The sequence below is a fragment of the Centroberyx gerrardi genome, chromosome 3 (genome assembly GCF_048128805.1).
Source record: "Centroberyx gerrardi isolate f3 chromosome 3, fCenGer3.hap1.cur.20231027, whole genome shotgun sequence".
NCBI lineage: Eukaryota > Metazoa > Chordata > Actinopteri > Beryciformes > Berycidae > Centroberyx > Centroberyx gerrardi.
Window position 1 is genome coordinate 11,016,488 of NC_135999.1, and position 24,726 is coordinate 11,041,213.

A 24,726-nucleotide genomic window follows, 5' to 3' on the forward strand; every position below is an offset into this window, starting at 1 on the left:
CTGTGGCCAAGTGTAGAGTTAGAGAAACAATAAAGAACAGTGTCATCAGCATAAAGATGGACATTACAGTCTAAAGTCCTAAGAATACCATTAATGTAAATAGTGAACAGAACAAGACCAAGGATTGTACCTCGAGGAACCCTTTATTATCTGCAAGAACTGATCGAACATCACCCACTTTTACACACTGATATCTGTCAGACAGGTAATTATGAAACCAACTACAGGCAGCAGAATCTACTCAAGTATGTGATAATCTGTGCAGTAGGGAATGATCAACTGTGTAAAAAGTCTTAGAAAGGTCAACAAAGACAATTATTGTTCTTTTAGCCTCAACTATGAAATGAACAGAGATAGAGACTTGATTCAAAATCCTATGGGTATGTTTGCAAGGTCAAGAAATCAATTGAACTTAAAATTGAAATGATAGCAATGATGCCTGGGTGTAACAGCAAGTTGGAGAATTGTTTACCATTGGCAGAGGTTTGCACTCTCAGCCATATAGTTTTGAAGTAGTAAGGAATTTGATGAACATGGCAGAATAATGCTAGCTGTGGAGTGGTCAGGTTCTTAATATGCGGAACATGATTTAAATACATTATAAAACATAAAGTACATTGTATCAATATATGTTGCATAGTTGTAATGAATAAAACTATATTATATACTACACAAAATAAAATTGTTACTTTTCATGTCAAACCAATTGCAAATTGTAAAGACACGCTGGACAGTATGATTTTAGTGATTTATTTCTTTGAAAAAGGCAGAGGGTCTCTGACCGAAAGCTCACAATAAATGATTTTTGCACAGATTTTGAGTGTGCGGATGCCTTTTTCAAATCTATTATTCTCTAGCTGCAGCACCTCAACCAAGCCGATGTCTTTTCTTCTGTTATTTATTTATTAAAAAGTTTTTTTTTTATAAAACTATACTGAATTCTGTAAATATTTATATCACAAATACCTGCTAAAAACATAGAAAGACCTTTTTAACATAAGAAACTCCACACTGCATAATTCTGTAAGAAAATCAAAGCAAAAACTTGATAAAAAAAAATAATAATTATACTTCATTCATAATCATATTTCAAAAAGGTTGGATTTACAGTATACTGTTTGTAAATGAACAATTATTTTCAATGAGTCATCTTGATATCAAAAAAAGTCATCTTGCATGTACAGGATGATATGCTTTTTGAAGTACTGTTGATTATTTGGTTCTGCTCCTGAGTCTTGGTAAACAACACAAAACCCGCTCCACATCAAGACAACCAACTAATACATATTTAAACTAGAAGGACACTCGGAGAGCGCAGGCCTCCGCCAAGGCTTGTTTGTGAGTCGGATCCGGATCCGCTCCAAAATTTAATGGGTTCTTCCTTGGTCCATGCTACACCCTTCCACGAAGTTTCATGAAAATCGGGCCAGTAGTTTTTCCGTAATCCTGCTGACAGACAGACAAACAAACAAACAAACGGCACCGAATACATAACCTCCTTGGCGGAGGTAAAAACAAACAAAAAAACAAAACCTCATGTAAATACACACAAAACACAATGCCCATAGCTGTTTAATACAGGGCTGAGTGCAGAATGCCTAAAGACTATCATATATCAGCTGTGTAATCTAGTTTAGAATAATAAATATGGCTAGAGTAAATACATTCATTTATGTAACCCTCCAAAGGAAACCTCTTATCAGTAGTGCTACCATTTCACGGTACAAATAAACTGTACACAGAAATGTAGTCATAAAAAAATGGGCAAGTCGTGGATTCAGAAAATATGACAGGCAACAACAACATCCACTCTTAGAAAAAAAAATGTAAACAATGTTTATCCACCATATTACATCTCTGAATAAACATTAATTTGGGACCTAAAATAAATATATTGCTCATATATTGTTCATATAGTATGATAGTGCACACGCGTGGATGTGGGTCATTTGTTTGGAACCTGAGGCCTGGAAAGCACCAAAGGCTATAAATAAAGAGTGATTCATGTGTTCCTGTAGGATGTCAAACACTGAGAGCTGACTGGCAGACAGATAAAGAGACAGAGGGCCACTTGGTGGCTAGGGGAAGCTCAAATATACAAGGAGTAAAAGCACAAGGAGGTCTGTGGTGTACGTCAGTCTCTTTGTTAATGTCCTTGGTCAATAGCTGAAGGTCATGTGAAGATAGTTTGGTGTCAGAGCGTACTTTCGTAGGTGACAGGAGTTTCACTGTCACCTTCGGCTCCTGCTGCAGTGCCTAGATTAGAAGGAGAGATGGGGGAAGAAAAGGTAAGAAGACTGATTAAATCTATTCGCTAATTCGAGCTATGTGAATGAGTACATCCATGAGCTGCACATTTTGCAAATGAACTGCAGTAAACTAAAAGCACTAGTAGCACTGATGTGTGGACATACAAGATACTGAAACAATATGCTGAGTGATGGGGTAAATACAAGGAACCTACAGCTATGCAAATCCCCACATTAACCCTGCGTTATGATGATAAAAAGGGACACTATTTTCCATTAATGGCTCATAGTGTGCGGATAGAGCGTAGCATAGAGCATAGAGCAGACATTGCCATCAAAGCTGGAGTAGGCAAGTAGGCACTACTTGAACACAACTGAAAGGGGGGCGGGACAGGAGTTTGCGGTATTGCGTTGTGTTGAATTGTTGCATGTAGGACATTTACCTACCTAAGTAAAAAGATGATAAATTGTGTGTGACTGGCTCACCCCAGGCGGCGTTCTTGGGTTTCTGCAGCAGGTGAGGTCCAGAAAGGCCTATGATAAGGGCTCCTACGGGTGCTGTGAGGAGGATGGCCAGTACTGCCACAGTCAGCACATCCATGCCGTACTTCTCCAGGTCCTTGTCTTCCTTCGTCCTGGCCATGTCCAAAGCTGTGGAGCCTATAGCTGCCTGAGGGGGAACAGGGAAAGACCAGCGTTTCCTCTATATTCATTCAGCAGTGGCATGTTACCACAGCAAGAAATTCACCATCGCCGCAGGAGAACATTTTAAATTAAAATAAGATTGCAGTGCATTTGGTTTTCATTACAGTGTCTGCAAAGAAAACATTTTTTTAGATATGCAACCTGTACTAGAACAACGACTGGGATCGCAATAGAGACAAATATGAAACTAAAATTACATCCACTGCTACATTAAAGAGGAAACACTTAAAAGTTCATCACACAACATCAACATAGAAAACCTAAGAAAAGACTTCAGTGGGTAGTCAATCCAAAGTAGTTCAAATGTAACTTGGTGTTCAGAGACCTGAGAAAAAGTTTATTTGTACAGCCCTTAATCACAGTTGCAGTCTCAAAGGGCTTCACAACACTCACATCAGGAAAACAACAAATGAAAACGACCCCCCCCCAACCTCAGACCCTCAGTGAGAACAAGGAAAAACTCCCACAAAAATAAAAGAAGTATACTCCTGACAAACCTTTCAGCGTTGACTTACCTGCACAGTGGCTTTGGGCATCCACGCCAGGGCAATGAAAATCTTTTCCTTTAAGTTGAAGCCCGCACACAACACACAGACAAAGGTGAAGAGAACTCGAACCAGCAGGGCGATGAGCAGAGACGCTATTCCCAGACCTGAACAGACATACGGACAAGACAGTAGAGATGTAACAATATACTGGAATGGAGGCACACCGCAATAAAGACAATGACGACGACCATATCGCAAGTGTTTCCTTTAACACCGTATCCATGGTTTAAGTATCACTGGTGATGCCTGCAGCTCCGCATGGGGAAAAAGGACCAGCAGGCAGTGTGATGGTCAAAACTAAATTGTATAATGCTCCATTTAGACGGGCAGGGGATTATGTGGGGCAAGACACAGCATAGTAATGAAGTTAAACAGAAAGTAAGCAGCGAGATATGTAGAAAGTCGGAAATGAAGGGACTTTTATTTGCACAATAATACTCTGCGAGGTGAACATGGAGAAATTCTGAAAACTCTGATTGACTCGAATGAATTCAGAATAATAGCCGACCTCACTGGAGCCACTGGAAAAGTATATTCCATTCTCCAGTCTCACTCCTCTTCTGGTTTGTTGTGCGTTTTGCCTATTAAAATCACACTAATAATATAACTGCATGCATTGTGCATGAGGCCTCTATGTCTTGTACAGCTATGTTTTACAGCCTGTTCTGTCAATATGACAATATTTACATGGGGAAATTGTAGGTGTAGCCATTACTTGATTCTATAGTATTTAGAAGCACATCGCCAAAAGTCCTTGAGTGAGCAAATCAACAAGAATAACAGTTAAATGATGAACAGCAATAAAGTGTAAGGTATTTAAAAAACATGAGAGGTTTCTTCAATCATCATGAATTTACTACAAGGAATTCTTGGTATGCAGTTTTACGCACACACTCATCTCATATTTCCTGTAACGTCTTGCAGTATTATGCAGTATGCAATTATAGGAGATAACTAGTATGGCAAAGATTTGCTAAATGTCAAATGAGCTCAGCCCACTAAATCCTTCTTGGAATGCACTTTAACGCACACACTTGTCCTCTCTTATTCCTATACAGAAGCGCAATCAATGCTTTCAGTTCATTCACAGACATATGATATCCCACGTTTCATGTCCAGAAACTCTGTGCACCTCGTCACACTACTGTTCTGAAGGCATGTGAATGATCATATGTGTGGAATTAGTTTCAATGTTTGATGGAAAAATGGTCTGGCCAATTCACTGCTGCATAGCGGTAGAGGAGGAGAGAGGGAGTCCAACACCCTGTAGCAAATTGTTCTGGCATGAATCATATTTTCTGGGGAGAAAATTTAAAGACTAACTATAATTTACTTTCCACATCATTTTTTTTTTGGACTGATGAATCAAGATACTCTACTATTATGGAAGACTTTGAAGGAAACTACAATGGAAGTACAGTATATGTGTGCTAACACTTTATTATAATCATAAATGCAGTGACACAGACTAGGGAATTAGCATTTGTACCCTGATGACGCATGTACTGTAAGCAATACCTGGCCTGGCTAGATCAGCTATTTGAATGAACTGTACAGATGAAGTATTTATTCTTGTGGAAGAGGGAGAGAACCATCATGAAGCCTCTTTTGTGGCTATGCAAATATATTTACATCCATCCATACAGTAACATTTGAATCTCTCACAATGGTAACACCCGTAGCATTGTATGATATCTTCACACAGAAGAGTGTGTGTGTGTGTGTGTGTGTGTGTGTGCGTGTGTGTGTGTGTGTGTGGTCTCACCAACTGTGAGTCCTTCCAACTGTGAGATTCGGATCTCTGCTCCTATTAGACCAAAGAGCAGAGGCTGGAACACGTCCCATGCAATCCCCACCACTTCCTCCACACGCTCCTAAAGACACACACACACACACACACACACACACACACACACACACAATAACAGTCAAACAAAACAGTTTGTCTATGTAATAAAATGTTCCCATGTAAGAATGTAAGAAAAGGATACATGTGTAGTAAGGTTGTCCCAAACACAAATATAAAACAGTATTAAGTACATACAACTTAGGAGGTTGATAAGTAGTAGTTTTTAATAATTGATAATGCGATATGCCTTTCTGCCACATCAACCATGTCAAAATTCAGCTCCAAAGGCAGATTACTACTTAAAAAAAGAGGGCTGAAAATATGCTCTAAGGGCTTGTTTTCATAGGGATGGGGAGCACAGGAAACCACTATATGAAAGGAAGAAGGAAAAAAATAGTGTGCTCCCTTTGTGATGACCAAATGAGAATATGCACACAGTACATGAATTTACCTCTGTATGTACTACGGATATTACATGCAAATGTTATTACCTTGTCTGTCCCCCAGCCCAGGCCGGCCAGGAAAGCCAGCACTAAGGTACAGAGGCCTCCAGAGCCGGGAAAGCCTGCCACCCCACTGCCAAACACGGCAAAGACAGACAGGCCCAGCACCAAGAAAGACCGCTTCATCACAAGGTGTTTCTAGGAGAAAAAGACATCAACAATTAAATATAGAATATTATATATATAGAAAGACATTCACAACAGTGTGTCAGTAGGCACTAGGTAGTTGATGACATTTTATATAGTACTGGTTGAGGACAAACCGTTTTGGTTATTTGTGTTTTGTGTTCTTTCATTGATTCACATTCAAGGATTTCTTTCCCAGCCTGGGGCCTGTGGTGGGCTGTGAATATACAGTACTGTGGCTGAGCTGCTACAGTCACTTCTATTATGTAAGGAAATTCTTATCTGACAAAAATGTATCCCTTTTACTCTTAGATGAAGCCAAAGTGCTTTCTTGATAAGTCCTCAAGTGGAACGCACACTTGAGTAATGTCTCTCAGAATCTGGCAAGTTGTCCGTTGGCTGTTCTCAAGATGTTTTACACACACAGGCTTCGGTCTTTAGATGTTCTAAACATTGAAGCCAGCTAATGTCATGCTAGTGCCACAGGAGCTTGCCTACCTGGTCAACACTAGGAAAATACTGGATGAGGAAGCCCAGAAGAATCCCAGCAACCATGCCGCCTCCCACCTCCAATAAGCCTCTCAGCAGGTTGTACCAAGTGGAGCCTGGAAGGTTCAGAAGAGCCATCAAATACAGCATTAAAACACAGCAATTAAACCACTTCATGTCCTGATGATGTGAAGATAAGGACAACTATATGAGGGGCTGTACAGCACTGCATGCTAACTTCATTAAATGTAATTACCAGTGAAGGGCACAAGTGTGGCTTGGCACAAGAAAAGGTCACTGTATTTTAGAAGTCAGCATACTGACACCCTCTGCTGAGCTCCTGACAAACTGCACACAGAAGTTAGTTTTAGTACGTGCTTCTCAATGTTGACCTACACCGAGGGACACGGCCCTGGATGCCACTCCCCTGGAGATAAGTTGGTATTGTATTCCAGGAAAGGAAAATGGAATTCAGCAGTCCTCATTTTCCTCTCCCTCTCCCTCTCCCTCCCTCTCTCTCTCCCTCCCTCCCTCTCTCTCTCTCTCTCCCCACACACACACTTCCCTCCCTCCCTGGCTACCTGTGGCGAAGGCCATGCCCAAGCATGTGGTGAAGCCAGTGATGGCGAGGATGTCGTCAAAGCTGCCTGCGGCCATCAGCAGGGTGGGGATGCCCTGCTCCAAGCCGTAACCGTCCTTCTGCAGCAGCAGCATGGAGGGAACCACCACTGCTGGAGACACAGCTCCGAGCACAAAGCTACAGGGGGGGACAGAGAGTTTATTTATTCATTTACTTACCCCTGCGAATTCGGGTTAAGGTTAAGGCCTTGAATGCACTTGGAGAGACAGATTGTGGAAGGTTTCCAGCAGCATGACGCACAGATACTGAGCTCACATTTGATAAGAGTTTATCTGCGATGACTCCTTAATGATTCCTTGCTTATTTATTTTACGCTAATTGACCTTTATAGTGCCCCAAAAATTGGAACTTCATTCCAATTCTCCTACCAATCCCAATCCCAATACCAATGGGAGCAGTTTCCTTGTAGGGACAGCATGTAGTATTAGTCTAATTTGTCCTTCTTATCAAAGTGTAGCCACACTTTCAATGTCTTTTTTCTACCGTTCGCCACGTTCACTCTGTTGCTATTCACTTAAGCGACAAGGAAACTGCTGAGTCACTTACACACACACACACACAATTCAATAGTGAAGTACAAAATTTTGCACTTTGTTCTGTTTTAAATAAAAGAAGAGCAGGGAAAAAGTGGGAATTAATAATGGGAAATCAAGATAGCAACGTGTTTCATTCCCATCGGTTCTGGAAACATTGGACCTAGTTCCTCAATGGAACTGTGTCTTGCTTCCTAACCCTGGATGTGTGGCAATGCAGAGCATCTCATAAAATAGAAAAGGGAGAGCTGGGACAGTGAGGGTGAATAAGTAGTGGTGTATTTACCCAAGGATGAAGCCCCACACCCAGGGCAAGCCCATGAGGAAGTGAGAGACCACGGCCACGGTGCTAGCCTCTATCAAGCAGGGCCCCATCGCCACACGCAGACACACGGACTTCAGTTTCTTCAGAGCCTGACAACAGAGACACATACATTATTCAAGAGTATATAACAGTGTTTCCTTTACTTTCATTTAGCTCTGGGAGACCCCCTACAGCTGGGAAATTACTGATGTGAAATTCATGATATGGCCTCATTTTCTCAACCCACTCCCCAAAAACAGCAATTACAAACTGGATAAGAACCAAAACGACCTCCACCACATCTACTAAAACATTCCACATGAAACACTAGTATATAAACAGTCTATCTCTTCAAATACTGGGGGGGCAGAAACTAAACTTCCCCAATGGAGTGAGTGACATACCGAGGGGTCCAACCCCAGACCGGCTCTGGCCAGAATGACGGCCAGCGCAATGTTCCTCAGGGACGCAGACCATTTGAAGTCAATATACACCCCATCTCTTATCTTAGGGATGTTCCTCAGCAGGAAGCCCATCAGCAGCATGCCTGCAGCACACCACAGAGGGTGAGACAGAGGAAAGGTGATACGTTATTACAGTACAATCGTGTTTATTCTTTAGGGCTGTCTCTCACGCAGCTATAGAACAAGAATAACTTTCATGATCTGTTGCTTTTCGAACTTCAGCTGCTCCAAGCGGACACCTGACTGAGAACACCGTCTTGAGATTCACATTTCAAGAAAAATATCTAGGCCTGCTCCAACAAAATCTCTCGACTGGTTAGTTTTTAATCAAAACCTGCAACAGGAATTTGTTGAGGATAATGAAAACTGGAGCTAAATCTTTAGAGATTTTTGATGGATTCTCAAGCTATCAAAGATTATTGGCTAAAAGATCCAAAAGGAACAAGCTGTGACAAGCTGTAATATGGGGAGGAATAAAAGACAGAGCAAGAGTTTAAAACTGAGCAGAGAGAGAGAACTTCTTTTTTAGCCTTCAGACTGATGAAATGAAATCCCTCCTTTTTGTGTTATAGTACACCAATCCTCTCGGCAGTCGTTGCCAAAAAAATACGTCAAACTACAGAAATAGACTTTGAACTAGTAAACAAGGCTACTACTCTTTTGAGGTTTCACTAAAAACAGGAAACAGGGATTAACAGAGAAGCTAACTTGCCATCTTCAAGATTCATCTATGGTGTACTTTATCTTTCTCATGTTATTTGAGAATGAGGAGTGAACTTCCTTGAGTCTTATCTTTTTAGGGGTGTAGTCGGTGGCTTATTATTTTATAATTCATAATGCGGGGAACATTTACACAAATAGAAGACATTTACACTTTCCTCATTTACACAAATAGAAGACATTTACACTTTCCTCATTTACACAAAGACATTTATGCTATCTTTTGGTCAAAGCTGTGTTTTATACCAAACCAGCATTTATGATGCAAAATGCACTGGTTGGCACCCTACCACTTTGGGTAAACAGGTCTTATTTAACTTGGGCATGACTAAAACATGATGTCAGACTCTTATCTCTTATCATTTTATATGTGATATAATTTGTTAGTCTAGTTAGGTGATTAGTGGCATTAGTAGATTGTGATTGGTGAGATTAGTAACGCATTTTTTAAATGAAACTCATTTCATGAAACTCACACTAACCCTTTACTCCAACATCATTAATTAAATAGTAAGAACATTTGTATGACTCGCATTTCCATGCTAACCTGACCATAAACGTCCAGGCTAACAAAATAAAGGAAAGCTCAATGTACATTTTGGTAAAAATAGACACCACTGCCCCAGTAGCTAATATGTAGTTGTCTGACGAAGAAGCAAGTAAGTGACATGAATGTGTCAGAAAGCTTGCCGGTTCTCCCCTTTCACCCTACCAATGACTTTTATCAAAGACAAAGGGGTGGAATGAATCAATGAGTATATTCCTATCTCTAAATGTCACCAAATGGATAAATAAATAGCTTAAAGATACATAATACTCAGCTGTGGGCACATCATCTCTGTATGCCAGATGAGTAGAGAATGTCTTGCAGTGTTTCCTATATAATGTTAATATTTGGATGGCCCACCCAGGTAAATTAACAGCTGCCCAAGTACATTTTTGTTTTAGAGTCATTTTGGGTGCTGTGATGCACAAAGCTGGTGGTCAAACCAGGCGTTTCTTGACGATGTAGCTCTAATGCTGTCAGGCACTGAAAGCATACAGTATTGGTGAACTACAATGACCATAATTCATTGCACTTAAGATGCAGTGCAGGAAGTAACCCATTTGTAATTAGCTGTACGTGTGTTGTACTTACTTCACTAAAGTAGCGATAATCAGATGGGCGTATACAGTAATAGTCAGCTAATGGTGCAGTAGCAAGTTAGCTAATGCCAGTCTCAGTGGCTTATACCAGAGTGAGAGACTTGCCTGAAAAACTGAGATACTCGGCTCACTAAATGAAATGTCAACAGCAGAACAGCTCCACCGCCCCCACCCCCCCCCCACCCCATCACCACCACCACCACCTCTGAAGTAAACTGCCAACCTGTGGGAAACGCTGTCTACAGAAAGGTTTCCGTTTCTGCTATGGACTGTACTGACCAATCAGAAATCCCTACTGAAATATGCTGCTGTGAAAAGTATAGTGGGACCCATTGGAGAGAAAATTTAGACTGCTACCATAGTTGAGCGTAAAGTTAATGTAGTCGGTCTCACTGTTTTGAAGAGAAATAAGCTAGCCTTTTCCCTTGTCAACGTAAGCAAAAACAGTTTCAACACAACATCTGCACAGCATACACACACAGCATCCTCAGCCTTACCGAGGAGTGGGGGGAAGGGTGGAAGTTTGGGCAGGTGTATGAGGGCCACTAGTTTGCCCCCGGTGACTGCGCTGATGAAGAGCACAGTGATGCCAAACAGGTTGCCCCCTGGGAGACACTCCTTCTCTGTGATAGACCACACCACTCCGAACAGCACCGCAGCCAAGAGGACTGGAGAAGACAGGTCAGATGCCCATGAGACTTATGTCACTGCCAACAATGATGTGACGACTCTTTCAATATTAGGAAAAATAACAATGGACTGATGAATGGATTAATAGATAATTGTTTGTTGTTTTTTTAACTGAAATTGTCAAGCACTGTACAGTGATTTATGAAAAAATAATCGTCCCCCTTTGTAAACTGCTGAGTTCAACATTGATGGATTGCTTATGTGTCCTTATTCACTGCCAATCTTGTTACATTCCATTGTAACAGGTTGCCTAGAACACAATGTTAAGGTGGGAGAGCACTGGGATTAGGGTTATTGAGATCTAAGCATCAGGTTTTCAAGTTGTACATGTCATACTGAATTTTCTGCTAAAAGGTGACTCGGCCCCCTGCCCCCCTGCCTACCTTTGGTGATGAGAGAGGCCAGGAGGCCTCTTGGTGGGCATGGGCAAAACTTGCGGAGCAAAGGGCAGCAGACTACTGGCGGGTCTGTGTTGGTGCCTGCATCCACTACAGGGTTGCGAGGGATGAAGTAGGTGCTCTCCTCTGTGACATTTGGACTGGAGCAGCGCCGCACCACCACCTGGATCTGGTTCACATTTAGGTGCTGGAGAAAGGAGATAAAGATTCGGTCATGCTATGTGCTGTATGTCCTGACACAGTTAAGACAGCAATCAAACAAAGTAAGTTAAACCAAACATGTAAATGGCGATGTTATTAGTTCAGTGGTGGTTAGAGCTGAATGCACATATACCTTGGAAAAGAGAGATTGAAGAAAAATAAATACGGCTACAAGTTTCAGTCATCGTGGAAGAAGAATTCACCTTTCTCACGTTTGCCTTATGCAAAGTTGATTTCTGTGTGGAGCATGGGGGAAATTAAAAAGATGTAGATGCAGTTGTTGTACTACATTTTCATTGTTACTTTATACATAAAAAGTCACCCGAATGCAGGAAATGAGGTCTCTGAATCTTAAAATTTTCTGGGGTAGGACCCCCAGACCCCTCGCTTTGGTTTTGAAAATCTCCACATTTCTGGAGCCTCAAGCTCTGGAACCTTGTTACATGGACCTTTGGCCCTCTAGCCCTTGGAGGGAGTTGCATATGTTCATAAACAGTGACTGGGGACTGTTCAAGGCTCTAAACATGACATATTCAACCTCTGAATCTGAGTGGTATTCCACATTAATGGAACATACTAATAGACAGTGAAAGAAGTATTGTTGCTTCTACAGCTTCAATTTCGATACCAGTCCTACAATGACACTTTTTGATACTTTTCTATGTTGAATGAAAACTTATTTCACTCATTATACAGCAAACTATTTTCTGTGTAACATCTTGCTTCTCTAAATAGAATCAAACCGCACTCAGTTAAATTTCTGGATGAAAATGTCCATCATTGTAAGAACTTTCAATAACTTTTGATGCCTTAAAAAAATTACTACTGTCACCAAAATTCAGCACAATACAGATTGACATTGTTTATTAATATCCAGCTCTAATAGAAGTAGCTGGTCAGTCACAATAATTGAGGCATCTAATACAAAAACAACAGATCTAAAGTGTCACACCGACACAAAAGAGAATGCAGTGTTTGTGGAAAAAATGGAAAATTGATAAGAGTTGCCCTGTAGCCTCTTAATTCCCACGCCCTTATGAAGTGGCTTGGTTTGCCAACTCAGCCTGCTGACATAGAGGTAAGTCATACCAGCAGAGCAGTGGCTACTGTTTCTCAGCAAATAACCCAGTGCAGTCAAGTCGATCAGAAAGAAGATATGGACTTGCCCAACAACCTGAGAACAGTGTGGTTCCCAGGACATTCTTTCTGTCTTTGCCCAGATAAAGACATTGGCTCAAAGTTTTGAAACTTTGACTCTGGCTGCATTTCAAATAATTTTCACAATAGAGTTAGGCCTAAAGGTTGGTGTGCTTTTCTTGCAGACTAGGAAAAAACGGAAACACAAAAATTGAAATTTAAAATGGTCCCAAGCAAACAATTGCAAGGCTAGGGCACAGGGAATACTAAAACACAGCAGACCAACAGGAGAGTCATTATGAAGGAAAGAGGCAGAGAGCCATGGCGGCAACCGCATCATTTTTATGTAGCTTAATATTTCTTAGTACCTCAATATGAATGACACAAAGGCAACATAATTTGTGTACATGTATGTTTTTGTACTGAAAGCAAAATCTGTAGCTAAGTTTGCTTAAGCACACTTTTCAATCTCATTGTCAAAGCTCTAGGAAATTGAACAAAACTAAGTTAAGCAGAATAGATCACGGAAGAGATTCTTATAAGTAAAATACTGTACCTCCACATGGTTCGCTGCAGGCACAGCAATTCTGTCCAGCAGTGGGCTGGGGACTGGACTATGTGCTGGACTGGGTACTAGACTTGGCTCGGGCGTAGTTGGTTTGGGCTGGGCGTCCTCCATGGCAATTAGCTACAGTATCTCTGGTCCCCTCACTTCTCTAACACAGTAAATCCAGCTGAGGGGTGGAGTTGGCCATTGATGGGCTGTTCCTTCAGTTCTGCTTCTGTATCCCCAGGTCTGACCACAAGCTCCCATTCATATGGCACCTTTTTATCAGTAGAAAAACAAAGTATTGTTTACTTAATGGAGAACAGTACTGTTGGTGCAGATGGGGAAATTGGCATTAGGCAAACATGGTATGAAATGATATGTTTCGCCTCATACACAGGCCTACATTGCAAAGGTAAATGTATAGATTTAGGGTATAGTGTATATCCAAATGCCCTTGTTCAGAGGAGACGCTCAGACACGCTGAAACGTGTTCAGTTGGTTTTACAAATGCTGCACTGGGTCTGTCTGGCCATGTACGGTTAATAATGGAACTGCAAAATAACTAGGGTATACTGTACGATCCGTGCTCCGATATGAAGACCCCTGTGGCTAAAGTATGTAAAAGCATGCTACTGTGTGTCATTGACACCAAAAAGGTAACTGACCAAGTGTCCTTGCTTGCTTAGCTGAGTTACCCAACGTCAATGTATTTAGTCTATGGTTCTAACCTATTAACGTTTAGGTTTAAACTCTGCTCTATCCTGGTGCGCTGTAATCTTAATGGGTTTACACTGACAGTTCAGAATAGGGTATACGCCGGTAAAAATGTTTACAACTATTTTAAACTATTATGAACGGCACCAATGTTTTGACAGTAGCTTAACGTTGGTAGCAACAGACGTTGGTTAATCCAATTGTGGAGACCACACTAATCAATGCTTACAGCTTCGCCCATATGGCACACATCTAGCTAGCTGACGTAGATTCACTCGGATGCTAGCAACTAGGGAAGCTGAACCGGCATGGCTAGCCGGATAGCTAACCACATCGTCGGTTGCCTAGCCGCTTGGTTCAATTAAACAGTAAGGCAGTGTAGACGCGTATAGCAGCAGAGTCTAATGAAACGACCTTGGCAAAAGCCGCCGGTAAAAGATACACATGACAATGCAGCACAGATGCAAATCCACGCCTCACGACAAATAAGGTCCATTATCGGACACTATAATGGACAAGTCGCAACTGCCTGAATTTCCTACCCGTATAGGAAATACATGATTTCTCCTTTCATCCGCAACCAGTTGTTAATCCATAGCATTGCCCAATTCCCACTGACACAATGGTACCTTCATATGCTTTGAAGCCAGAAAAAGAGAAGTAACCGTTCCAGCAATAACATTAGCTCTAAGCGGATGCGACTGTCTAATGTCGGCAGACCAAATTGACTCTGTACTCCGAAATGTGTGTATAATTTCAAAACTTGGCATTTGTATTGGTAAAGCTGTTTACACCATGAGGACTGACTGCTTGTCTGGTGGTTGTCATACTTTTGCGGGGACAGGGAAAGAGGCACGTCACCCATGGGGCTTGTCCGATATTGGATGTCTCGCCGCTAACTGTCCGGTCTATCTTAGCCTGTGCTCGTCTCGTTACTACTAGCAACAGCTGTCAATAAATTTCACTCCCTTTGGAAGCAGGGGAGAGCGCGCCTGACTCGCCTTTAGATTCCCTACAAATACACGGAAAAGTCACTCACCTCATACCGCAAACACTGTCATCACTCATGAACTGTAAGTGGCAGCGTGGCTGGCGGACTTGAAGTAGGAATGAAGGGGATTAGTGACGTCCAAGCTATGTAACGTTATGGGAGGCCGCTGCTATATAGCGCGTGTCCCATGTGTACCGATGTTTGTCTGGTGGGAGGTGGGGTTGTGGAAATGTCACATCCATCACTTCAGTGTATTGTAAACGTTTTAATCGATGTTACAACAGAAATGTTGTATGAATCACTCCATTGCCATTTACACACATTGCTTTGAAAAATAATGCACAAGTGATGTAGTTATTGCAATATTACATCAATATGTTGACTGCGCACAGACACATTTTACATAATCCATTTAATTTTGAGTTAAAAATGGAAAATGCCACCCACAAAATGTATTCTTGTATAGGTGAACATTATAAACAAAATCAAAAAAGGATCACTTCAAAATTAGTTTGTTCAATATTTGGATGTGTGGATTCGTATTAATAAGGAGCATTTTGCTGCCAATGCTGTCAGGATAAGCTGGCCACAGGATCCTCAGAGTCTCCATCCTCCATCGATGATGTGCTCTGTTCCAGTCACATAGGCCGACTATGGAGGAGCCAAGAAACATATCAGACCTCTGGCACAACTATTTCACTATTTGCCGATCAACAACACTTGTGAGTTGCATGCATAATTTCAGAATATGAAAAGTTTACACTGGGTCTGCCTAACTACTATATTTGATGTCAACATACCATACACACATGCAAGACATGGTTTCCCCATCTCTGCAGCACTTACCTCATCTGAGGCCAGGTACACACACAGGTGAGCCACCTCCTCCGCTGTGCACATTCTGCCTGTTTTCTGCCTTGCCATGAAGTCTTTATAAGCCTGTAGAGAAGAGTTACAGATTTAACAGTCACTCTCCTCCATAGCCAGTACTGAGGTTATCTTTAACCAAGATAAGATGCAACTGTTAAATGACTTGATAATTACAAAGTATGATAGCTCAGGTAAGCATCACAGGCAAATTAAGGATAGAGGCATTGATCAAACAAACCAGTTCCAGAGCCTACAGTACCTGTTCTGGGTCAGGCTGGGCCTGGATCCTCCCCCTCAGTGATGGAGTATCAACAGTCCCTGAGGAAACATACAGTACACATACCTATAAAACAGCATCCCTGGCAGTTTGTCCTGAAGGCTAGGAGGGATTACCTTTGACTGAATGGATTTTGATTACCCAAACAGTAGACCAGGGTTTAATTCAGGTCTGCTGCACAACCGTACCTTATTCATAAAAACTCAGCCCAGATTATATAGAGTTGTAAACCTGATGAGTAAAAAAATTAGTGGTTGTTGAGACTGGCTGTTAAGAGAATAATCAAGGCCGGTACATCTTATGTAAAACACAATATCCTCAAACATGATTTGCCCTTGCCATTTTTCTAAAGATGGTTTTGTTTGTCCTCAAAGATGTCTATTTTGTAATCTATTAAATTGCTACTCAGTGACTTTGAGCAATAATTGAGGAGGATTACAAGGGAACATTGACTGTTTTAGGTGCAGGGTGTTCCAAGCAAAGATACTTACCAGGACAAACGCAATTACAGCGAATGCCTTGCTCAAGGAAATCAGCAGCTATAGATTTGGTGAGCCCAATAACTGCAGCCTTGGAGGTACTGTAGACACACCGGTTCACAACACCTGTGGCAGGGAAGCACATATGTCCACACACACACACACACACGCACGTACATTATCTGAGATAAGAGGATTACAATGAACATTGGCATACTTCTACTACTTTGTCCCTTAATAGCACACACCATTTATTATACAAGCATCTACAGTAGAACTTCATCTTCATATCGATGGTGAGATCCTTTACCTTTTATACTTGATGCGACAGATGCCATGTTAATAATGTTGCCTGATTTATTTGCCAACATCTAGAAATGAGAAAAAAATAGAGAAAGGTGGCATAGACACAGTTTACAGATGGCAAACTGAAGATGAAGATGATATAACAATCTTAGTTTTGATTTTACTACAACAAATAATTGACATAATGTGCTACAATCCCAGCTAAAATTCCTCTTTGAGACAGTTTGGTCAGTTTGTGGCTAAAGCTGGATTAGTGGCGGGCAAGTAACCGGCCATCATGTCACAGGCTCAGAGTAATACAGCTAATCCCAGGGGACAAAGGAACAGAACAAAATAAAAGCATATGTCACTCAATTTACACCGGCACCTATTTCGTTCTCTTAACAACAGGATAAACGAAGTAAACATATGGTAAAGTGGGCAAAGGTCACCTTTGGCAGGAAAGCCTTGCTCATGAGGTACATGCTCCGGACATTCACATTCATGGTGAAGTCCCAGTCAGCCTCTTCACAGTCCAAGATGGAGCCATGGTGCACAAACCTGAGAGCACACAGTGATTGCATTAGTAGATTCAGTAGATGAAACATAAACTTGGAAAGTGGCTGAAACAATATCACAACATCCAATAGGACAATACTGTATATAATCATTTGAGCTCGGGGCTCTACCTATGGGGCAAAATGCCTCATCTGTACATCACCATCCAAACATAAAAGAACTTATCAGATCTGTATGATATATAAATGACCTAAAAATCAATGCTGTTCAAATGAAATAAGCTGTGACCCCCAACATGTTGAGGGCGTCAGTTTAGAGACTTCTGTTAAGGTGATTGGAGGCAAAAGGTCAAGTGGAGATTAAGTCTTGAGGTATAGGGATTTTGGAAAATGTAGTTAAGCGGGGGATGGACAGACATGAGCTTAATGTGGGGACAGTGTGTTGGCTGTATGAATAGGAGACTGATTTCATGCATGCTTTAGGTCATACCTGCATCACATGAATTGTACATAAGTGCACACACAGAAAAACAAGGGTGTGAACTGGGACTGAGAATGGTTCGTCAGAGTGATGACACAGAAGAACCATCTCAAAGAACCATATATTGCTCTTTGGGATATTACTTATTACTTATTATTTGGGATATTGCTCTTGAAAGGTTTTTTGTGGAACCAGAAATGGTTCTTCTATGGCATCACTCCAAAGAACCATTTTCAGTTCCAATTCACACCTTTATATTTCTGTGTGTAGTTGGTCAACATTGGTCTTCTGGGAAATCAGTATCTAACATTACAGAAAAAAAAAGGGGGAGGGGGTACCCGGCAACATTGAACAGCACGTCTACATGGTCATGTTCCTTGGCCAGAGCTTCCACTTGGTCCTTCTTGGTCACATCCACCACCTTTGTCTTGATCCCTATAGATTTTTTTTACAAAAAATTTGTACTTTTTCTTCCAGTGGAAAAGCAAATCAATTCTGATGACTGTGAGAATAATTTCTAGCTTCAACAATACTTGGACATTTCATTATTTATATCCTGAACACACAAACAAAACAAAAAAAAAAACATACTTGCCAGGAAAATACTCACTTACATAAAATCCAATTGAAAAATCTAATCTACAATGTCAACATAGATCGTGAAAAAGAAATTAGGAAATGTAATCATATCTTTCTTGTTAAAAGCTACTAACATATGGCATGGCTGTGAAGAAACCTGAGAAGAGGAGCAAAATCAACAGCCCATCCTGGCTGCATCACTGTGCTAATCCAGCAGATGGCAGCTGCAGACCAATAGACATGAACTGTACCTGGAATGCTGTCCAGCTCCTTCAGCTTCTCTCCATTGATATCTGTTGCTGTGACTTGAGCTCCCTCTTTAGCAAATGCCTGCGGTTGAAAAAAATAAAGTCACTACCAAATGGTTCCACAATGTCTACACATAATGGTCAGAAACACGCAGCCTAATATTCACTCAGAAAAAAAAAAAGTAATGATACTGTGATTCAAACTAACAGCTTTACGCTCTAAAATACATTGAGGCTATCTCGTTACATCAGTCTTGGTATAGAAACCACCAGAGCCTGGGATGAGTGGCAGACAGGTGAGGAGGGTTACTTCATATCAACATATAAATAGCGGTCTGAAAGATTATTCACTCCTCTCGACTCCAGGCAATAACCGAGGTCACAATGTTAACATCAGATCCCTTTACAAAGTATATATAGACACAGATTGTCAATTTCTCACCCAAATCCCTCTCTACTCTAGTCTAAATCTGTATTACCTCTTTCAGTCAGGGGACGACTGATGGAGTGACAGCATCATTAACCACATAATAGACCACTTCAACAGAGGTCCCTTTTAAAGTGCAAATGGAAACTGCTCAGTAGACTGTCCAGGCCATATATATAACTCTCAATACTAAGTGAAATGGCTGTGAGCCTATTGATCTGAGAAAGCATGAATAGATATGTGTTCGATTCCCCCACCCCACACAAACCACACATTATTCTAAAACAACACAGGCTCTCACACACTTAAAAGACTTCAAGGAAATGGAACTGATGATGACCCAATCTTGACAAGGGTGTTTGTAAGATCTGTAAGTGTTTTCTCTATCTCTCCGCAAGAATATCAGCAGAGGATTCTGCACCGCCTGAACCCATCCTTGCAGCATCACAAGATCTGAATTATTTAGGCACGCACAGAGCAATGGCAAATTACGAAGATAAACAAGTTATGAACTATTTCGGCGATAAAACATTTCCCTCGTTCTTATATTGTCTTTGAAATCTGTATAAAAACAAAGTTTTGCTCCTTTTCAGCTTTTTCTTATCACATTTTGTTTTAACATGGGATAAACTGGGACTTAAATAGGTGACTTAAGATATGGACAGTGTGTATTTTTCCGGAGAACTTTAATTTGCAAAAACATTGAGCAGTTTTTGATCACAATTGTTGTTGCAGTGCTACACTTCTACACCCTTTGGAACAGCACATATTTTTTCAGTAGATAAAAAAACATCTTGGGATGTCAGATGGCATCACTGTATCAGTGTGTACACCACAGGCCACTAAATGAACCATTTCTTCTGTGAGTTGGTATGAAATATAACAGTGTGAAGTACTTATTAAAGCCATATTACTATTGCTGCAGCTCGTCCAATCCCCTGTGCGCCTGCTGACAACACAATCACTTTCCCATCCAGGCGGCCCATGGTGCACCTTTCACAGCTGTGAGCAAACAAAACAAACAAAAAAATATGACTTAACAATAACACCAGGGCCTTGAGCTGGTTACATTTTGATTATACAGAATTCCTTTCTTGGGGAAAAAAACTAGTCTAACCCCAACTAATCTAGGTAAGTGTGCAACATGTATGAGATATTTACAAATGTTAAATAATAATATAATGGAATAAGGATGATTTCAGTTACAACTTTGCAGTAAAGGGTCAATGTTAACCTTTTTACAAACCATTTGTTATTTCAAGTAATAATCTGCAAATTGTTCATGTAAATAAATGTCTGTGTTGCTGCTCTCACTGATTGATAAAAACTCAGTAGTGATTCTGTGAAGTTATACCCAGCTCATTCAAGTTTTTACATTACTTTTAATTTCTGTTCTGAACACCCGATGTCAGGTCTTTTCTGGCGCACATAAAGTGGTGCATTTTATATTTCTGGTAGCAGCAACAGCTGTTTATTTGGAATAAACAGAAGAATTGGGTAGTAAGTGTGTGCAGCCAACGGACAAAGAAAAGAACGCTAACTACAGAAACTCAAACTTCACTAAGAAAATCCAAGGCAAGACATCACAGTACTGGACACACTGTTTGACAGCAAAGTGATCGCTGGGAAGTGCAGTGTGATTAGGCTACTAATCATGTAACAATCTCTATTAAGCTGAGAAGTAACACAGGATATTATATTATATATATTATAAGTGTTGGGGGTATTCCGCTCTATAATTTGTGCAATAGTTTTACAATATTGCATTCGCGTCCAGGCAAATGCAATACTGTAAAACTGAGGCTACTATGTACTATGAACGACCTCTGACAGTTTTTAGATTTGGGTATTTATTACTGTGTTAATTTATCTGAGTGTGTCTTTATCATTGCTTGTGCACTTACTACATCTCTGCTGCACCTGAGCCTGGAGAAACGACATTTTGTGTCACTGTGTACAGTCTATGTATACTTGGATGTATATATGTAGATTTATACAGCTGAGATGACTATACGGTGGAACTTGAACTTGAACCTGACCCATCATTATATGTGCAGCCTATAACACAGGTTACATAGTGCAAGTACCTGATCTTGTGAATCATTTCGCTCAAAACATATGCATATCATCCCACCATTAGGCTGCTCCTTCATTGGTAATACTAGTTTGTTTTTTTTTAATTTGGGCTATTTATACTTTGAGATGAGCTGCTATTCTAGGTAGGCCTGCATGTGATTACTTTATTAGAGTTGCAATGTCATATAGGCTACGGTACAGCTTACAGCCACCTCAAAGTGGCCCTAAGAAAAATGTAATTTCTATAAAATGTAATATAGATAATATAGTGTGTCTGTGGTGAGTTATATCGTACTTGGTCTTTTTTCCAATCTCCAATGTATCAAGTATCATTATAATATTCCTACAGGGACTTAGTTTTGCTGTGATGTTTTGTAGCTTAACACAGTTTATAAAATTTAGTGTAGGATTACTACAGTTGTTTCTCGAGAGGAAGGGGGAGTTAACGGAGCTTTCTTCAGCTCCAACACCTGCAGGTCTGTGGTCTGTGCATGACTGTAACTGCACGGCCATATATCTGGGTAGAGTATCGCCTGTATCTGCGGCCACTCTTTGATTTTGAAGTGTTTACGAAGTTCGTTTTGTAGCCTTAGCATGGAAAACAGAGGCTGCAGGTTGTCTTGCAGTTTCCACAGGTGAACAACGTGCAATGATATTGACACGCGAGACATATGAAAACATTATTCATAGGCTGCAAATAAACTTATCAACTCGGAAAGAGTTATTTTCAACTTACCCTCAGTATAGCTGAGCTCAGTCACGTTAACCGTCAAAGTACAGAGGAGCTTCACGTGCCCCTCTTCTCAAACTTCTATTGGCTCCCAACCAGGAAGTGAGCAAATACAGTAAATGATTTGTGATTTGAGTAGATCGACCAGAGAGTATCTATGCGAAGCGAAAGGTTTCACTCCTATCCACTACCTTCTTCGCTTAAATACCATAAACAGGCCGATTTTTTCTGCAAAAGACTCGCTTATGCTGATAGAAAGCTACTGATAGTGTTGTGAGACCTACACGTCTTGAAATTTGTCAAAAACAGTTTTGTTTAGCAAGTGCTCCTGTTTGATGCATGCATATTAGTGCGACGTGTGCTGTCAGTAATATGCACGCATTAAATTAAATTAAATTAAATTAATGTAATCCCATTAATGGCTATTAATCCCCTGTATCCCCTGGCTATTCTTCAAGGCGACTAAATTATAATATTTAGTTACCTGCATGCTTGTGTGAGGTTATTTCCCGCCGGTCTCCCGGTGTAGGATGTAGCCAGTGGTGGGTACTGAAAATCCATACTCAAGTAAAAGTACAATTACTCCCATAAAAAATGACTCAAGTAAAAGTGAAAATTACCATTTGAGAAACCTACTGAAGTAAAAGTAAAAAAAAGTACCTGGTTAATAAATTACTCAAAGTAGCCTACAAATTACTTTCCATTTTAATATTTTTTAGGGTGTGCGGGCCAGTGCAAAATAATGAAAAAACAGCACTTGTTGATAAAACTTTCTTAGCCCTTTATAAAACAGAATATAAGTCTGTTTAACTCTAGTATTTACAGACATTATCAAAGTAACCAAACCTATTACAGCCCCAAAATGCAGTAGATACCGAATACAATACAATTAATTAAAACTCAGATTTTCTGTTCTGTAGTATTACTCCCTGTACCAAGACCTCAGTCAATCAACTAGAGAATGAAAACTTCTTTCCATTCACATTTTTCATTTGGGGATACCCATTTGTTGGAAGCTGCCTCTTGTTCTGGGTTTTGCTCCGTCATCATCGCATCGTGGTCAAAAGACAGGTGGTGCTTATTTTTCTTGCAGGCAGCTGGCAACTTGGCATCTGCAGTAGAGGTGCTCCTCGCGCTCTCCCCCCTACACTCAATCCCCGCATTTAGAGCAGACTAGTTGTAACAAAGGTATAAATGGCAAATGTAGTGAAGTAAAAAGTAGATTACTGGCTCAAACATATACTTGAGTAAAGAGTAGAAGTACAGTTTAAAAAAAAGAACTAAAAGTACTCGTTCCTTAAAAAAAACTACTTTTTTACTCATGTGCGTTACTTGTAATGCGTTACTACCCACCCCTGGATGTAGCCTACATCAACTGGTGTGAACTGTTTCAATAGTGATTAGTAAAAGTCGGCATCCTTAGAAAGACTTTGGAATTGACCCTTAGACACTTACCCGTGATAGTTGTCTATATATGGGCTGTAAAACCTGATGTTCAGGTCCATAGTGTAAATGGCCAAACTCTTCATTTGTGGTTTGAGCAGTGCACTGTTTCGCGCTAGCCACAAAATCCTGGATTCAAACAGAAAACATGACATTTACCTGCACCTTTTGAAATATGTTGCTGGAAGCGCACAGTAGTGAAGTCCACTAGTTAGGACACTGGAGCAAAGCAGTGCATAATGAATATGTGCACTTGGAATGTGGAGGTGTTCAAAGGTGCAGTAAAATTAAACATTGTCAGGCTTTAACTAAACTTGGATTAGACCCAGGAATTTATACTCGCAGTAGCTGTGAGCTTGATTTCCATTGCTTTTGATGATTCATTAGCATGTTGGTGAAACATTTATTTTTCTATTTTTCATTCTCAATACAAACCAACATTATTTCTAAATCTAAATCTATTTTCATTCACCCACTGCTGTTGTTACAAGTATGGTCCAAGCTCTGTAGACGCTATGGTTAGTAGCCAGTGGAGTACAGTACATTGTACCATGGTAACTGAATAGTAGAGCATTTTAGCTCTACAGCAAAAGCATTTCTGTGCAACTGCGCAGCATCCTGGCAGAGAGCGATGAGAATCTGAATAATTCCTAAGTAGCTTCCATGGAATGCAACAGGTTTAGGTCTATACTGTAAATAGGCTATAGTGTTGTGCACAGAGACACAAATTATTCCATCCTCACTAGCACAACAGGATTAAACTTCCTCCAGGAATGTTCAATGTTATGTGATTACAAGAGTTGTTGTAAAAAAATAAAAATAAAAATGAATTCTTTGTAAATATAAGCTTGTGGTTTTGGCCAATTATTGCACTTTTTTTTAAATAAAACTCCTCTCATTCTTTGATAACACAAACAGGGATCACAATTTTCAAATAAATTATTGCTATTTGCCAAAAATGCTGTTTTATAAGCAAATTCATGGTGGAACTGGATGACCTGATGAATAACAATACAGGTCTGTTTGATGATAAAAGTAGTTCATTCTACCATTTCCCCATCATCAAAATATTGCTTCCATGTTACATGCGAACATGTATAGGCTTGACCAGCCCAGCAGTTATTCCTGATGGTGCTATAGGAGACATGAACCAGACTCTGCAGCAGGTCAACATGAGGCCATCATCATTAACGTCACTGACACCAATGAGTGAACTGGGAGCCAGTCTGTTACTCTCCAGGGATACTCTTTAATCGAAAGGACACTGACATGCGAAGATGGAGTGAGTGGTTGGCCAATTACACCATGGTTGTTTCTGCTATTGGCCGCTTCTTGTTGTGGTACACTACAGTATAG

At 40.6% G+C, this 24,726-nt stretch overlaps 2 protein-coding genes across 4 annotated transcripts; both read right to left on the reverse strand.

The window, feature by feature from the left end:
• Window positions 1–1,541: 1,541 nt before the first annotated feature.
• Window positions 1,542–15,094, reverse strand: LOC139915629 (sodium/hydrogen exchanger 9B2). 3 transcript variants are annotated; one of them, XM_071904300.2, is made up of 13 exons: window positions 15,006–15,094; window positions 13,259–13,527; window positions 11,350–11,551; window positions 10,774–10,944; window positions 8,351–8,493; window positions 7,929–8,056; window positions 7,051–7,226; window positions 6,479–6,585; window positions 5,843–5,992; window positions 5,268–5,376; window positions 3,470–3,606; window positions 2,697–2,919; window positions 1,542–2,256 (listed from the first exon to the last, which is right to left on the reverse strand). In XM_071904300.2, the coding sequence occupies exons 2-13, from the start codon at window positions 13,379–13,381 to the stop codon at window positions 2,195–2,197; spliced, it is 1,731 nt and encodes a 576-aa protein (XP_071760401.1). In that variant the 5' UTR covers window positions 13,382–13,527; window positions 15,006–15,094; the 3' UTR covers window positions 1,542–2,194. The 3 variants fall into 3 exon arrangements, with proteins under 3 accessions (XP_071760401.1, XP_071760402.1, XP_071760400.1); XM_071904301.2 differs by lacking the exon at window positions 15,006–15,094 and adding an exon at window positions 14,381–14,506 and having other exon boundaries at window positions 2,736–2,919; XM_071904299.2 differs by lacking the exon at window positions 15,006–15,094 and adding an exon at window positions 14,381–14,506.
• Window positions 15,095–15,352: 258 nt separating this feature from the next.
• bdh2 (3-hydroxybutyrate dehydrogenase, type 2) lies at window positions 15,353–22,001 on the reverse strand. The gene is made up of 10 exons (XM_071904303.2): window positions 21,934–22,001; window positions 20,036–20,123; window positions 18,698–18,776; window positions 18,206–18,302; window positions 17,321–17,429; window positions 16,894–16,954; window positions 16,596–16,709; window positions 16,087–16,145; window positions 15,804–15,896; window positions 15,353–15,608 (listed from the first exon to the last, which is right to left on the reverse strand). The coding sequence occupies exons 2-10, from the start codon at window positions 20,105–20,107 to the stop codon at window positions 15,555–15,557; spliced, it is 738 nt and encodes a 245-aa protein (XP_071760404.1). The 5' UTR covers window positions 20,108–20,123; window positions 21,934–22,001; the 3' UTR covers window positions 15,353–15,554.
• Between the last annotated feature and the right edge of the window lie 2,725 nt (window positions 22,002–24,726).